We start from the raw sequence: 14,778 nt of genomic DNA on the forward strand, positions 1-14,778 counted from the left end.
AACCCTGTCTTGGTCCCAGACGCATCCTCATTTGTGTCTTTGCTAAGCCAGGACTTTCAGTGGTAGGCGCTGAGGGGCAGGCCCATGAGACCAAAACCTCTGCTTGTGGGTGAGCCCAGCTGGCAGCCTAGCACCCAGCTCTGAAACTCTGCCTCTTGGCACAAAGCTACTCTGCCAGGGGAGGGTTTTTTTGATTGTTAGGTGAAGGGGCAGATGTGAAAAGATTAATCGTTCTTAGGTGTAAGTAGAAGTGTTTGGTGGTTGGGCATGTCAAATACAGGGAAGACCTTGCTCCCTGATGCTGACAAGCTTCCTGCAGATGTTCAGTGGGCGGCTCATCCTGGATCTGTCTCACTCCTCAAAGGCCCCCAGGAGCACAGAAATCACACATCAAAAAAAAGGGTGCAGAGGGAATTTCCTGCTGGTCCAGTGGTTAGTAGCACTTTCACCGCCGTGACCCGAGCTTAATTCCTGGTTGAGGAACTAAGATCGCCAACCAGGGGATCTTCAGCATTTGTGGCCTCAACTGTCTTAGTCCCTTGAATGCATGCATGCATGCTCAGTCATGTCTGACTATTTGGGACCCCATGCACTATACGCCGCCAGATTCCTCTGTCCATGGGATTTCCCAGGCAAGAACACTGGAGTGGGGTGTCATTTCATTCTCCAGGGGATCTTCCTGACTGAGGAATCAGCTCCCACATTGGCAGGCAGTTACTTAAACAATGAGCCATTGGAAGCCCCGGTATATATTTACCAGGGCTTAAAACAAGAGTTAACAAACAGAAAGTGATGTTAGGATGAGCTCAGAGCTGGGGCAGGAAGCACGTGACTTCTGAAAGGGAAATAAAAAACCAGGCACCACTTGTTGAACCAGCAGCAGCCCAGGGAACAACGGCTGCTGGAAGCTGGACCTGTTTACCTATCATGGCAGCACCCGTTTGCTGATACAGGTAAGGTGATGCTCCCCACTTCCCTCTTGGCACAGTGGAGAGGGCTTGGGATAGATTGTCAATCAACACTTGAATTCTTCTCCTTTCCCTCCCTGTCTGCCCATGAGCCCAGGGGCTGGAGCTGCTACAAAATTTCCTCCGGCTGGTTGGCCCTTGCCTGAGGAGCTCACGTCAGCCATCTCTCTGAGTCCAATAGCCTATTGCTTTGTGGTTATTTTCTCTTTTTGTCCTTTCTCTTCCTCTCCTGCTCTGTCAACATAATTGTCTTAGAAGTATGAGCTGCCTTCCCACCATGGCTCACGTGGGTCCAGGTCATCTGGACTGAGCTCAGAGTTGATGCTTAGAGGACAAGTATAGTCCCCAGCTTCTTGGGTTTACACCCGAAGTTCCTGATGATCCTATTCAATGAAATCCTACCTGGTTAGAAGGGACTTTCCTATCCTGTGGCTCATACTTCCAAAGAGCCTCTTCTTTCTATGTGTAGGAATTTCTCTTTTCCCTTTGTATTCTTTCTGTAAAATTTAATATGTGACACATAATGAGTGCATCTATGTAACATGCATGTGCATTGTACATGAAGATAATATAATGAACAGCCCTGAAACCAACACTCAACCCAAGGATGAACTACCACTAAGCTTTCCATCTACCTCCTGTGCTACTCCCCTCCCACCCAGACATAATAACCATCCTCCCAAGTCTGCTTTTATTGTTTTATTGATTCTTCTTTTAACTTAGTGCTTTATCACATATGCATTTTAGTGCTTTATCACATATGCATTTATTTTCATTTTATGAAATAGTCATGTAACATACACTGTGTGCCAGCTACTGTTTTGAATACTTTTAAATATGTCATTTAATTAGTTTAATCCACACACCATCCCCATAAGGAATGTGCTGTGGGTAATCCCGTTTTACAGAGGAGAAAACTGAGGCACACAGAGATTAAAACGACTTGCTCAGGGTCACACATATAGTAAGAATGGGACAGGTCTTCTGGTTCTTAGTGCAAGAGTTTCTCCAGGGCATATATCTAAGGGTGGAATTGTGCGTTATAGGATATAACACTATTCAGCATTAGAAGACAATGCCTCATTATTTCTCAGAGAACCAAAATACACTCTCACCAGCAACATACGAGTTCCTACTGACCCATAACCTCTCCAACAATTGGTCTTGTCGACTTTCTTAACTTCTGCCAATCTAGTAGATATAAAGTGGTTCCTCATTGTGGTTTTAATTTCCCTTGCTCTTACTGAGTAAAAGCATCTTTTCATTAGCTGAGCCATTTTGTTTTCTTTGAAATGTTCATCATGTCTTTCATAAACTCAAAATTACCAGTTGTTTATTCTAGCAGTGGTGATCTTGAGGTCTTGCTTAGGAATTCCTTCCTTGCCCCAAGGACGTAAAAATACTCTCTTATATTTTCTTATGTATTTCCCTGGCGGCGGCTCAGCAGGTAAAGAATTTGCCTGCAACACAGGAGCCGAGGGTTTGACCCCTGGGTCAGGAAGATCTCCTGAAGTAGGAAATGGCAACCCACTCCAGTATTCTTGCCTGGGAATTCCCATGGACAGTGGAACCTGGCAGTCTACAGTCCACTGGCTCACAGAGTTGGACACGACTGAGTGTCTAAGTACATATTTTCTTGTAAAAGTTTTTAAAGTGTTCTTTTACATGTAAATCTTTAAATTAGATAGAATTGATTTCTTCATTCCATGTGAGATAGGGATACGTTTCCCATCTTTTTTTCTACATATAGTTAAAGAGTTGATCACACATCATTTATTTTTATCTCCTTCTTCACCCAGTGTTTTACACTGCCATTTTTGTCACGTGTGTGTTTCACACAAGACTATTTCTGGGCACTTTGTTCCATTGGTTAATTCACCTTCATCTGCACTAAAATTATATTTTATAGTAAGTCTTCATATCTAGTAGGGCAAATCCCCTCATTTTATTCTTCTTTAGGGGTGTCTTGGTCCTTTTGTTCTTTCCATAATAAGGTTTAGAATCATCTTTTGTTTTCCATGAAATCCCTTATTTGGATCTATTGAAATATCATTAAATCTGTAGGAAGAGAATTGTCCTCATTACAATATTGAATCCCTTAGTCATAAACATGGGCTGGTTCTACATTTATTTAAATTGTATTTAATGTCTTTCTATAGTGTTTTATAACGTTCTTACTATAGATCTTATACTCTGCTATCTTTTCGTTTCTGTATATGTATTACTTCTATCTTTTTGCTGCTATAACGTAGTGTGCTTTTAAAATTACTTTTTTTTCCTGGATGCTCTGTGCAGCATGCAGAACTTCCCTGACCAGGGATCAAACCTGTGGCCCCTGCAGTGTAAGTGCAGAGTTTTAACCACTCAACCACCAGGGAAGTCCTAAATTACATTTTTTATGTTACTGTTCTATACAAAAGCAATTTCTTTTTGGATATTGATCTTACAGCTAGCTGTCTTGCTAAAATCTCTGATTATTATGAATCTTTGTCTGATCATTCATTTGAATGTTCCATCTAGGCAACCAAATCATATGAAAATACTGATGATTTTGCTCTTTTCCCATCCCTAGGCCTTTAATTTCTTTTTCTTATCTTGCTATACTCTCAAGGACCTCTGGCAAAATGTTATAATAGAAACAAAGATAGTGGGCATCCTTGTTTGATTCCAGATTTTAAAGGAAGTGTTCCTAAGATTTACTCATTAGAAAAATAATACAGATGTTAAAAAAATAATAGTACATGTGCAAACTTTCTCTAAGTTTCCTTTATCATGTTAAGTATATTTCCTTCTAGTCTGCTAAGAGCTTTTATCATGAAAGAATATTGAATGTCATCATTTTTTTTTTTCTAGATCTGTTAAGATGATCTTATGTTTTTTTCTTCTTAAGTCTGCAACATAAGTTTTTAGCCTGGGCTCCTTCAAGTAGAGCCTGCAACAAGGACTTCAGTTCAGGTAGATTATTTCAGGTAGATAACTGAATTATTGAGGCCAGGAAGTAGGGAGTGAAGGAACAAGAATACTGGAACAGGGGACAGAAAACCAATAGAAGGTGCATAACTGATGTTGCAGGTGTCAGCAAAGGGAGGTCAAGCCTTTCAGAATCTCGGATAAGTCTACAGGGTGCTGGCTAGAATTGCCTCCCCAAAAGAAAGAGGCTGGAGCATATTTCTACTAGCTCTTGGCCTATACTTGGTTGAGGGTTTCATGTTAGGAAACTTGAAACTCCTAGGCTTCTGGGAAACATTGCCTGGAGAATTCCAGGGACACGGGAGCTTGGTGGGCTGCCGTCTATGGGGTCGCACAGAGTCGGACACGACTGAAGCGACTTAGCTGTAGCAGCAGCAGCAGGTAGCTAAGTGACTCCTAAAGCATTGAAGACCCTGAAGCAAAAAAGCAAAAAAGAAATATGGTATAAACTTGAGGTGGGGTCATGGAACATAAAATGAGTCTCAGGTTGCAGGAAATTATCTGCTGTAAATGCAGCTAATTTCAGAGGAGGGCAGAAGTAATGTGACATAAAGCACCAAAGTTTACTATTCCCAACAATAATAAATGACATTTGCAGCTTTCTTTTCTATCGTGCAACCAACTTTTCATAGCTAAGCTTAACTTGGATATGATGTCTAATATTTTTAATACACTGCTAGATTTGGTCTGTTTGTATTTTTCTGATTTGCATTTGTATTCATGAGTGACATTGGCTTCTAATTTTTCTATTTCATCCTATTCTTGTCTCATTTTGGTATTAAGGTTACACTGGCCTCATAGGAAGAGGGTGTGTTCCTGCTATTTTCATTCTCAGAAAGAGTAGATTAGGATTATCCCTATTTAAACTTCTGTAACACTATCTAGACCTGACATTTTCTTTGTGGGAAGATTTCAAATTATGGATGTAATTTCTTTAATACTTGTAGAACTATTCAGGCTTTTTATTTCTTCTTCAATCAAGTTAGGTAAGTTCTACTTTTTCTAAGACTTGGTCTACTTGGTTTCATATTCCTTGGTATAAATGATTTATAAGTTTTTACTTTTTGTAAGTTTTTAATTTTTAAGCTTATTGAAGATTTACAATGTTGTGTTCATTAAATTTTCAATTATGGTAAAATACACATAACATAAAATTCACCACTTAACTGTTTTTGAATTTACATTTGGTTGTGTTACATTCACATTGTTTCATGATGGATCTCGAAACTTTTTTATCTTATAAAACTGAAAGTCTGTACCCATTAAACATAACTCACCATTTCCCCCTGCACCCAGGCCCTGCAAATCACTGTTCTGCTTTCTGTTTCTATGAATCTGTAGTCTTATTTTGTGAATTGCAAGATACATTACTTTAAATATTAGGTTGGCTTATAATATATGGTATTATGTAACCTTCAGGTGCTCTACACAGTGGTTTGGCATTTGCATACATTATGCAATTATCACCACAATAAGTCTAGTATCCACCTGTTTCCATGCAAAGTTGTTATAGTATTACTGACCATATCCTAATGCTGTGTTACATCCCTGTGATTCACTTTGTAATTGGTGCTTTGTACCTCCTAATCCCATTCATCTGTCTTGGAGCCTACTCGACCCCTTCGCCTCCAGCAAACACCCGTTTGTTCTGTATACCTAGGAGCCCGTTTTTGGTTTTGTTTGTTTTGTTTTTCAGATTCTGCATATATGTGAGATCATATGGTATTTGTCTTTCTCTGAGTCATTGCATAATACCTTCTAGGTCCGTCCGTGTTGTCAAAAATGGCAAGATTTCATTCTTTATGGCTGAATAATATTCTGTTGTGTAGTTATACCAACCACATCTTTATTCATGCATCTATGGGTGAACATGCAGGTGGCTTTCACATGTTGGCTATTGGAAATGTCGCCACAGTGGACATTGGTGTCCATATATGTTGTCGAATTAGTGCTTTTGTTTTTTTCAGGAGAATACCCAGAAGTGAAATTGCTGGATCATACGGTAGTTCTATTTTTAATTTTTTGAGGCTCCTCCGTACTTTTCTCCACAGCATTCTCACCAATTTACAATCCCACCAGAGTACACGAGAGCTCCCTTTTCTCCACACCCTTGCCAAAGTTTTTATTTGTTGTCTTTGATGATAACCATTCTGACAGTGGTGCAATGATATCTCATTGTGACTTTGATGTGTCTTTCCCTGATGATTAATGATGTTGAGCATCTTTTCACATTTGCTTCATTATTCATAATAGAGAGATGTTGTATTAAAATTTCTTTCTGTGATGATGATAAAACCATCATCATAGGAAGAAATTTTGCTCTTTGTTTTTCCTTGAAGCTAAGAGCTTACAAGTTTACAACAATTATAATTTCCGTATGAATTGACCATTTAATCTAGGTACTCACTGTATCCCTAATAAATATTTTTGTCTTAAAATTCCTTTTTCTTTGATATGAATAGACCTTTCCTGGCTTTTCTTTTGGTTAGCTTTTGCCTGGTATTTTTTTTTCACTCATCGACTGTCAACCATTCCACGATCTTACTCATTAGATGTGTCTCATAAACAATGCAGAACTGGGTTTTGTGTTTAAATATTTTTAAAGTGTAATCTGAGGAACTTCCCTGGTGGTCCAATGACTAAGACTTCGAGGTCTCAATGCATGGGGCATGGATTCCATCCGCGGTCAGGGAACTAGATCTCATATGCCACAACTAAGACTTGGTGCAGTTGAATAAATACGCATTTAAAAAATGTAATTTGAGATAAAAATTTAGAAATGACCAAGTAAATCACTTCCTCTAAACCTGCTAAAAATTGAGTTTAAAAACCTGCATTTTCTTTATTTTTGGCCATGCCATGTGCATATGGAATATGCATATGGAATGTTTGTTCCATGACCAGGGATCAAACACTTGCCCACTGTGTGGAAGCAGAGTCTTAACAACTGGACCGCCAGGGAAGTCATAAAAGCCTGCATTTTCAAAAACAATCCATAGCTGACAAGCATCCCAACCCAGAATGTTGCCTTCTAAGGTGGTGTGCTCGAGCTATTTTTCTGTTGTTGTTGTTGTTCAGTCTGTAAGTCGTGTCGACTCTTTTCAACCCCATGGACTATAACACACCAGGCTCCTCTGTCCTCCACTATCTTCATTTTTTTTTTAGTAGACTTCTTTTTAGAAGAGCTGTTTTAGGCTTACAGCAAAACTTAGGGGAAGTGGAGAGTTCCCACATACCTCTAGTCCCCAAACACGTACAGCCTCTCCTGTTATCAACATCTCCCATCAGAGTGGTCCATTTCCTATGATTGACGCACCTGCATTGACACATCATTATCACCCAAAGACCATTGTTGACATTACAGTTCAGTCTTGGTGTGTACATTCTGTGGGTTTGGAAAAGTGTGTACTGACACCTGTGCACCATTGTAGTAGCAAACAGTAGATTCTCTGTCCTAAAATCCTCTCTGCTCTTTCAGTCCATTTCCCCTCCCTTTAATCCCTGGCAGCCACCAATTCTCCAACCAGCCACTCCTCATTCCTAAGTTATCACCTCAGTCCCATCATCTAATATCTTTGTGATTTAGGCAAGTTATTAATTCACCTGAGCCCTGAACTTCCTCAGATGCACAATCAAAATTGGAAGATTTGCTGTGATAATGAGACAATGTATTAAAACCTTGACTTAGTCCCTAGCAGAGAATAGGCATCAGTGAAACGCTGGTTTCCTTCTCCTTCCTCCTTGTCTTAGTAACGTGAAGTCACATTCAGCTTAGAGAGAGGAAAGTGCCTGGGGCCGTGTGCCTCACCAGAAATCTGAGGGGAGGGGCAGAGGAAGGAGGAGAATGTGGAGCTATCGCCTCCCAAACCCTCTTTCCAGCTTGGAAAGTCCCTCGCCCGCTGACACCAATAAAGTGTCCTGTGGGATTTGGGGCTCCCCACATATGGGGCTTGTAGCAGTCACTGTCCCATGTGCACACACATCACACACACATGAGCCTCGGGTGCCCGCCCCACCCCACATAGGATCGTGCCAGGAGGACTAGGTATGTCCTGCTTATCAGCTGACTCCTGGCTTCCTCTGCCCAACTTCTTGCAGACCTGTTGCCCTCGGAGCTGGCCTTCCATGTGGACTCCCCAAGACCACTCAGATAATGAGAGGAAATACAGTCATCAGCTTAGGAAGGCTTGGGGTTCCGGACTGCAGCTGCAAGTCCTCCCCCTCACCCCCCGCCTCCCTGACTGGCGCCCTTCACCTCTCTGCAGTCAGTCCTCAAAGTTCCCTGTGAGCCTGCGGATGCCACTCGAGATGGCCCCTTTTGGTGGCTGGGGAACGTTCGCAGCCTTTCTCTCCCTGCTCTGCTGCCGAGGTGAGCCTGGGGGTCCAGACTGGGTGTGTGCCAGCCAGAGGTTAGGGCGCCTGTTCCCCTGATGTCGTGTGGAGAAGGGGGTCCTTGTCCCAAAGTCGCTGAGGCTTTGAGCACAGCGGCTGCCCATCATGGGTGCAGGATGCCATGCAAGCCTGGTTTCCCCATGAACCCATGATACCGGGGCAGCAGATGGGGGACCTGGCCTTCACACTTTGGGTTAAACAGGCCCCATAACTTCAGGGTAGTGGATGTGGCAAGTTGTGGAGACTGATGGGGAGATGAAGGGAGGCTGGGGCTCAAGGGAAAGTGAGCGCTGATCCCAGCTGGTCTTCAGAGGTGGCCCAGTGGACGCAGAGGTCAGTGGAGGGCATCATCTTTTGCTGACCATCAAAGCAAAAACAAAGACCCTACTAGGGAGTTCAGGGGACGGTGAAGGAGAATGCCTCCAGGTGTGAGTACTCTGTTTTGGAAAACCTGTCAGGTGCCTTCATGACAACCATTCAGGAAAGGGATTACTAGCCCATTTGACAGATGAGGAAACTGAGGCTCAGAAAAGGAAAGCACTTTGCCCAATGCCACAGAGCTGGCAAACTGGGGATTCAAAGGCAGCTCTCTCTCTCTCTCCCAACAGAACCTTTCTCTTTCCCCAGCTGAGGGCTAGGTGGGGGTGGGTGGGTGTTGCTGGCGGGAACACAGGACACATACAGGCCCAGCTGGCCAATTTCAGTTCTGATTCCTCACCTTCTTCCTCACAGGGCTACAGCCATTCTGGTGTCCTCCCTGCCCAGGGTCTTGGCGCTGGTGGTTTTCTGCCCTCTGCAGATACCTGGCAGCCAAGTCCCCCCGCCCCCATCTCCTTCCTCCTTTCCTCAAATGTCAGTGTTTCCATGAAACCTGTCCAGAGCACAGTATTAATGTGGCAGCTCCGCCCCAGCCCTATTTCCTTTCCCAGGCACTTCCCACCAACTGACAGGCTGGCTACTTCCCAAGTTTGTTACTCTGTGTCCCTCGCGGCAGTGCAAGCTCCACAGGGGCAAGCTTTGAGCTTCTTCCATCTCTGATGCTCCCCAGAGCCTAGACCAGTGTCTGCCATGCAGCCGGTGTTCTACAAGGATTTGCAGAAGAGAGAGGAGTGAGGGAGGAGCCAAATTCATGGACACAGGGCCTGAGAGGACATGATCCACCTCCATTTCAGGGAGGCTTTAGCAGAGGAGAGGTCATTTGGCCTGGAGTTAAGTTCTAATACAATCTTCTTGGGGATAGGAGACGTGCATGAGGAAGACTCACCTGGAGGGGACCAGCTGGGAGAGCATCAGGGGCAGGGAGACAACTAGGGCGCATCCCCCTCCGTCTAGACCAGAGGCAGTAATGTCTGAACAAGGAGAGAGGAGCAGAGGGCACCCCTTGATCAGACTGCCCATTGTGGGCAGCCCCATCGGGCAGGGCAGCGGGGGTGTCTGCTGCCCAATGTTTTCTGTCCTTCCAGGGTCTGGTGAGAAGGCGTTCGAGGGGCCAGAGCGACTGATGGTGGGGTCTGGAGAGTTTCAGTTCATTAACTGTACTGCCAGTTGTACGGACCCCAAGAGAATTGTTCTGGAGACAGCCCTAAACAAGACTCTTCTGGAGCACAAGACTCAGTGGAAGCTGTTCAAAGTCTACAACATCTCCAAGGATGAGGAGCTCCTGTGCAGTTCCACCTGCGGGGGCAAGCAGGAGACGAAAGTTTTCCACATCACCGTGTTCTGTGAGTGTCGCCCACGGAGCCCTGCTCCCCGAGGCCGGAGTCTGTGTCTGCAAACTCACTCAGAGCTGCTCTGTCACTTCTCCTGGGCACTCCCCTGTGGCCCCCACCTCCCTGGGCTCCTGGATCCAGGCCACAGGCTCAAAATCTGCTCACACCCTCCCCTGGCCTCCTTGAACCCTGCCAGCAACCAGGATTTTCAGATTTGCTCAGAAGCAAACAATCCAAGCAAGGTTTAGATGGATCTAAAAGTCGTTTCCCACTGTCTCCTCCCAGCTGGGGAGCACCCCCATCACCAGAACACCCCGCATCCTGTGATAAGCAGCAGGGACCCCATCAGGAGGGCTGGCACACTCTCCACTAACCCATTCACCTTCTGGAGAGAAGGTCCTGGTCCTATCTCCCCCTGAGGGCCCTTTGAAAATGTGTGACCATCACACACACACACACACCTGCCCACAGGCCACAGAGATCATGGAGAGACCGGGGTTCCCTCGGAAGCTCAGCACCCAGGGTATTGCTCAGAACTGTCATCAGTGGATCAAATGAGTAGAAACATGTCCTAAATCTACCATATTATCCTGGGATCATGGGGGCTAGGTATTCTAGTTCAGAAATGAATCTAGAGAGATGTTCTGGAGGTCTAATGGCTAAGACTCAGCACTCCCAATGCAGGGGACCCGGGTTTATTCCCTGGTCAGGGAACTAGATCCCACATACCCCAAATAAGACCTGGAACAACCAAAGAAATAAATCTTTTAAAAAACAAAACAAAACAAAACAGAAACTCAGGGAACCATGGAGTTTAACAGCTAAGGGATAGAGATAGTTTTAAACCTGATCCTGAAATCCAAGGCAGGCCTGACTCTTGCCCTCGCCTCGATAATCTCACAATTGAAGTTTCTGTTGAATTTATGGAGAGGAAAGAGACACAGCCCAAACTTTTTTATCTTTCTTGTTGACTGAAGAGACTCTGAACCTTTTCTTTGTAGACACCAGGGCACCTCCATTCTTGTCCATTGCAGAAGTCATCATGTCCCTAAAACTACCACCCAGTACATCCTCCACCCTGAACTGTTTCCTCCTTCCATCCCCAGCCCACTTCCTGAGAACACGGTGGTCACAGGGGATGGTCTGGGCTGGGTGGGGCCTGCGGAGATCCACACCCATCCTGACCAGACCTCCCTTCTGCTTTCCTGCAGACCCTCCAAAGCAAGTGCTGCTGACGCTGTCGCCCACCTCAGTGGTCGTAGGGACGCTGTTCACCATCGAGTGCAGGGTCCCCGCTGTGGGCCCCCTTGAATGCCTCACGGTCACCTTGCTCCGTGGTACTGACATCTTGTGCAATCAGACCTTTGTGGGGACAGCACTTTCCCCCCAAGATGCCGTGGTCACCCACAACACCACAGCTCACAGGGAACATGGCCTCTATAACTTCTCATGCGAGGCCCTGATGGATCTGCGTTCTCGAGGCGGTGGCCTCATCCACAGGGTCTCAGATCCCCAGAGGCTTGAAGTCAAAGGTGAGGGGGAGCCCACAGATCAGGAGGCGGAACATTCACTTTCAGTCCCTCGGGGGAAGAAAACGCCTTTGCCCCACTCTTTGCCAGCTCGGGGAGGCACTCGGGGAAACCACACTTGATCCCTGGGGTTCCCTGGAGCTCCTGGCGAGTTCCTAGCTTGAACTCTGACTAGTTCCTTGGTAATGAGTGAGCTGGGTGACCTTAACCAAGTCAAGCTCGTCTCTCTGGCCTTGACCGCTCTCTGCAATGATAAATATGACCTGACTGATCCCTAAGGTCCCCTGGAGCCCTGCTCTTCTGTGACCCTAGATGGCCAAGATCCTCTTTGTCATCAGAGAGTCTGGTCGAAGCCTCCTCATCTCTCCCTAGGGAGGGGCTTGACCTGGACCACGCCATGGTCCAGATCATGAGGTCTGGCAGCCCATGGCAAGGGGACCATCTGAATCCATCTGCCCTCATGGTCTCACAGAGGCCGGCTGGTGGCCTGGACCCCGGTCCTCGTCCCTCTAGTGATAACACCTTTTGCCACTCATCCCTGCAATGCCGAGTGACAGCTGGATGACTAGGGGTGGGTGGGTGGGTGACAGGTGGACGCCTGTTCTCCCTTGAGCTTGGCACCTGGGACCAGAGGAATTGTGCGACCTCTGCCGCTTCTCTCCCCAGAGCCCGTGCCCAACAACCCGATGGGGACCATCATCACGATCGTTGTAGTCCTGCCGCTCTTGTTGGTGACATTCGTCCTCCTCTACCGGTACTGGTTGTGGACACGTCACAACTGAGTGCACGACGCTTAGAAGAGGCTGAGAGGGAGCCACCGGGCACCGCCTGTGTGAGCGGCGTGGCCACTGGCACGGCGGCCTTGGAACTCACTGTGGCTCCTTAGCGTGCGGTCCAGGCCTGGCTGGGGGACCAAGGCAAGCAGCCTGAACACAAACACCTGGACTTAACCCTGTGCCTTCGTGTCTCCTCCTGGGAATGGCCAGGAAGGGGAGACACCAGGCCTGGCTGGACTTCTGTCTCCAAATGTCTCCCCCATCCCCATCCGCCCTCTCCTTCGGAGGCCTTCCGCAGCCCCAGCAAACCCAGGCCCTGGCGTGCCCCCAGACCAACCTGCCCGGGCACCAGGCACCCAGCCTCATGGGACCCTGAGTGACTCCTTCCTCCTGACGGAGGGTGGGGAGACCTGTCTCGCCCAGAGGGGCAGAGAGACACTCTGTTCCCACGTGGCCCTCCAGGACATGGCTCTGACTTCTCTCTTCTGCCAACAGAGCTAGCATCTAGGGGTGAGTGTGGGGGCCCAATGGCTTGGCTCCAGGAACCTCCCTGCCAGGCCTCCCCCAGCACTCTGGGCCTTCGGAGAGCCATGGAAACCAAGCAGTCCTTGCCTCTTACCCCCAGTTCTGTTATTGGGCTAAATGGAGACCCCGCAGTCCTGGTCATCCAGAGAGAGGGTAAGGGGAGGAGGTCGAGGGAGGGCTCTGTCTCCCAGGCCTCTGCCAGCTGTGGCAGCAATCATCGGGACAGGGTTGGCCTTTTGTGGCTTCTGGGGCCTGGACGGGGCTCTAAGGGGCTCTCACCTGGATCAGAGATCAGGTTGGTTCAAGGCCTCCGTGTGGTGGAGATGGGACTCATTCACCCCGGGGACAGGGCCTGGTAGGAGATGGGAGGGTAAGAAGGGTTGCCAGGTGTAGAAAGGGACTGTTGGGCATGAGAGGGACACGGGGCTCCAGGGTTGTTTGCAGCTCCGTGATGAAGCTGGCGCGGGCTCCAGGGCTGATGTCTGTTCTCATGTCTTGAGGCTCTCAGCATCGTAGTAGTGAGAGAGGCAGTTCCTAGGCAGCTTGATAAGAAGTCTGGGGTCCCCAACGAGGAGGAGAAAGGGACCTGGAATTCCCAAGGAGGAGGAAAGAACAAACATCTTTTTTTCTTAGTCACATGGTGTTGCTGGTTTAGTCGCTAAGTCGTGTCCGACTCTTGCGACCCCATGGACTGTAGCCTGCCAGGCTCCTCTGTTCCTGAGATTCTTCTCTGCAAGAAGCAAGAACACTGGAATGGGTTGCCATTTTCTTCTCCAGGGGATCTGCCTAACCCAGGAGTTGAACCCAGGTCTCCTGCATTGCAGGGAGATTCTTTCCCAACTGAGCTATAAGGGAAGCCCTTAGTCACATAAAACGTTGTTTTCTTTAACCTGAGGAACTGATGATTACAGCAAACAACTCAGTTTAAACTGTGTACTGAGGATTATATAACAATGTATCCTGCTTGAGGGTAGTTTTTCCATCCTGAAAGCCTTCAGGCTAATCCTGGTATCTTAAAAAAAGTAAATTACAGGAGTGGGTCTAGTAAGATCTTCACAACCTAAAGACATTCTTTTGATTTATTGTAATTACTAATTTAAAAAGTATATAACTCCCTTGCTAACAGTAGCGAGGGGGGCACTCTCCGTTCCCTTCTGATGTCTAGGTCAGAAGCTTTCTCTGTCCTTTTCATACTTTAATAAAACTCTACTACACATCTATGGTGAAACAGATCACTAGCCCAGGTGGGATGCATGTGTCAAGTGCTCGGGCCTGGTGCACTGAGAAGACCCAGAGGAATCGGGTGGAGAGGGAGGTGGGAGGGGGAATCGGGATGGGGAATATGTGTAACTCTACGGCTGATTCATATCAATATATGACAAAACCCACTGGAAAAAAAAAACAAAACACTCTGCTACACAAAACCTCTTGAGTGATTAAGCCTGGTCTCTGGTCATTAAGCTAAATCTTCTTTGGAGATCACGAGTCTGACACCGTTCACTGTAACCTATCAGTAGTCCGAGGGGAGAAGCAGCCTCACCGTGACTTCCCCTGCCTCAGTGGACCCCAAGGAAGAAAAGTTGAGGGGACAGAACCCCCTTGTCTGTGGTGATGATTATAAGACCGCCCCCTACCACCCCAAGGCACATGGCCCTTCCAGCATTCTGATCTATCCCCTGGCCTAGGCCCTGCTGACCACCCACCCGGTCCCTACCTGAAGCTGGGGATACATCTGCACCCACAGTTCCCGGGGCACAGGTGGGTGGGGGTGGGGGCAGGGCTCTTCTGAGATGGAGAAGAGAAAAGAGATCCCCCATCAGAGATCCTGGGGTGGCATCAGCAATTCACCCACAGGTCTCGCCACACCACCCCTGGCCCCTGGCTGCCTCTTTCAACCCCAGGGTAAGGC

The 14,778-nt window shown here is 47.1% G+C and overlaps 1 protein-coding gene and 1 non-coding gene across 4 annotated transcripts; one reads left to right on the forward strand and one right to left on the reverse strand.

The window, feature by feature from the left end:
• Window positions 1-841: 841 nt before the first annotated feature.
• LOC136149345 (intercellular adhesion molecule 2-like) lies at window positions 842-14,253 on the forward strand. 3 transcript variants are annotated; one of them, XM_065909554.1, is made up of 5 exons: window positions 842-953; window positions 8,204-8,307; window positions 9,794-10,051; window positions 11,251-11,571; window positions 12,235-14,253. In XM_065909554.1, the coding sequence occupies exons 2-5, from the start codon at window positions 8,235-8,237 to the stop codon at window positions 12,348-12,350; spliced, it is 768 nt and encodes a 255-aa protein (XP_065765626.1). In that variant the 5' UTR covers window positions 842-953; window positions 8,204-8,234; the 3' UTR covers window positions 12,351-14,253. The 3 variants fall into 3 exon arrangements, with proteins under 3 accessions (XP_065765626.1, XP_065765625.1, XP_065765624.1); XM_065909553.1 differs by having other exon boundaries at window positions 858-953; window positions 8,037-8,307; window positions 12,182-14,253; XM_065909552.1 differs by having other exon boundaries at window positions 858-953; window positions 8,037-8,307.
• TRNAV-UAC (transfer RNA valine (anticodon UAC)) lies at window positions 3,274-3,346 on the reverse strand. Its single transcript has one exon. It is a non-coding gene; the product is annotated as a tRNA-Val (tRNA).
• Window positions 14,254-14,778: the final 525 nt, after the last annotated feature.

Source organism: Muntiacus reevesi, chromosome 18, assembly GCF_963930625.1.
Source record: "Muntiacus reevesi chromosome 18, mMunRee1.1, whole genome shotgun sequence".
Lineage (NCBI taxonomy): Eukaryota > Metazoa > Chordata > Mammalia > Artiodactyla > Cervidae > Muntiacus > Muntiacus reevesi.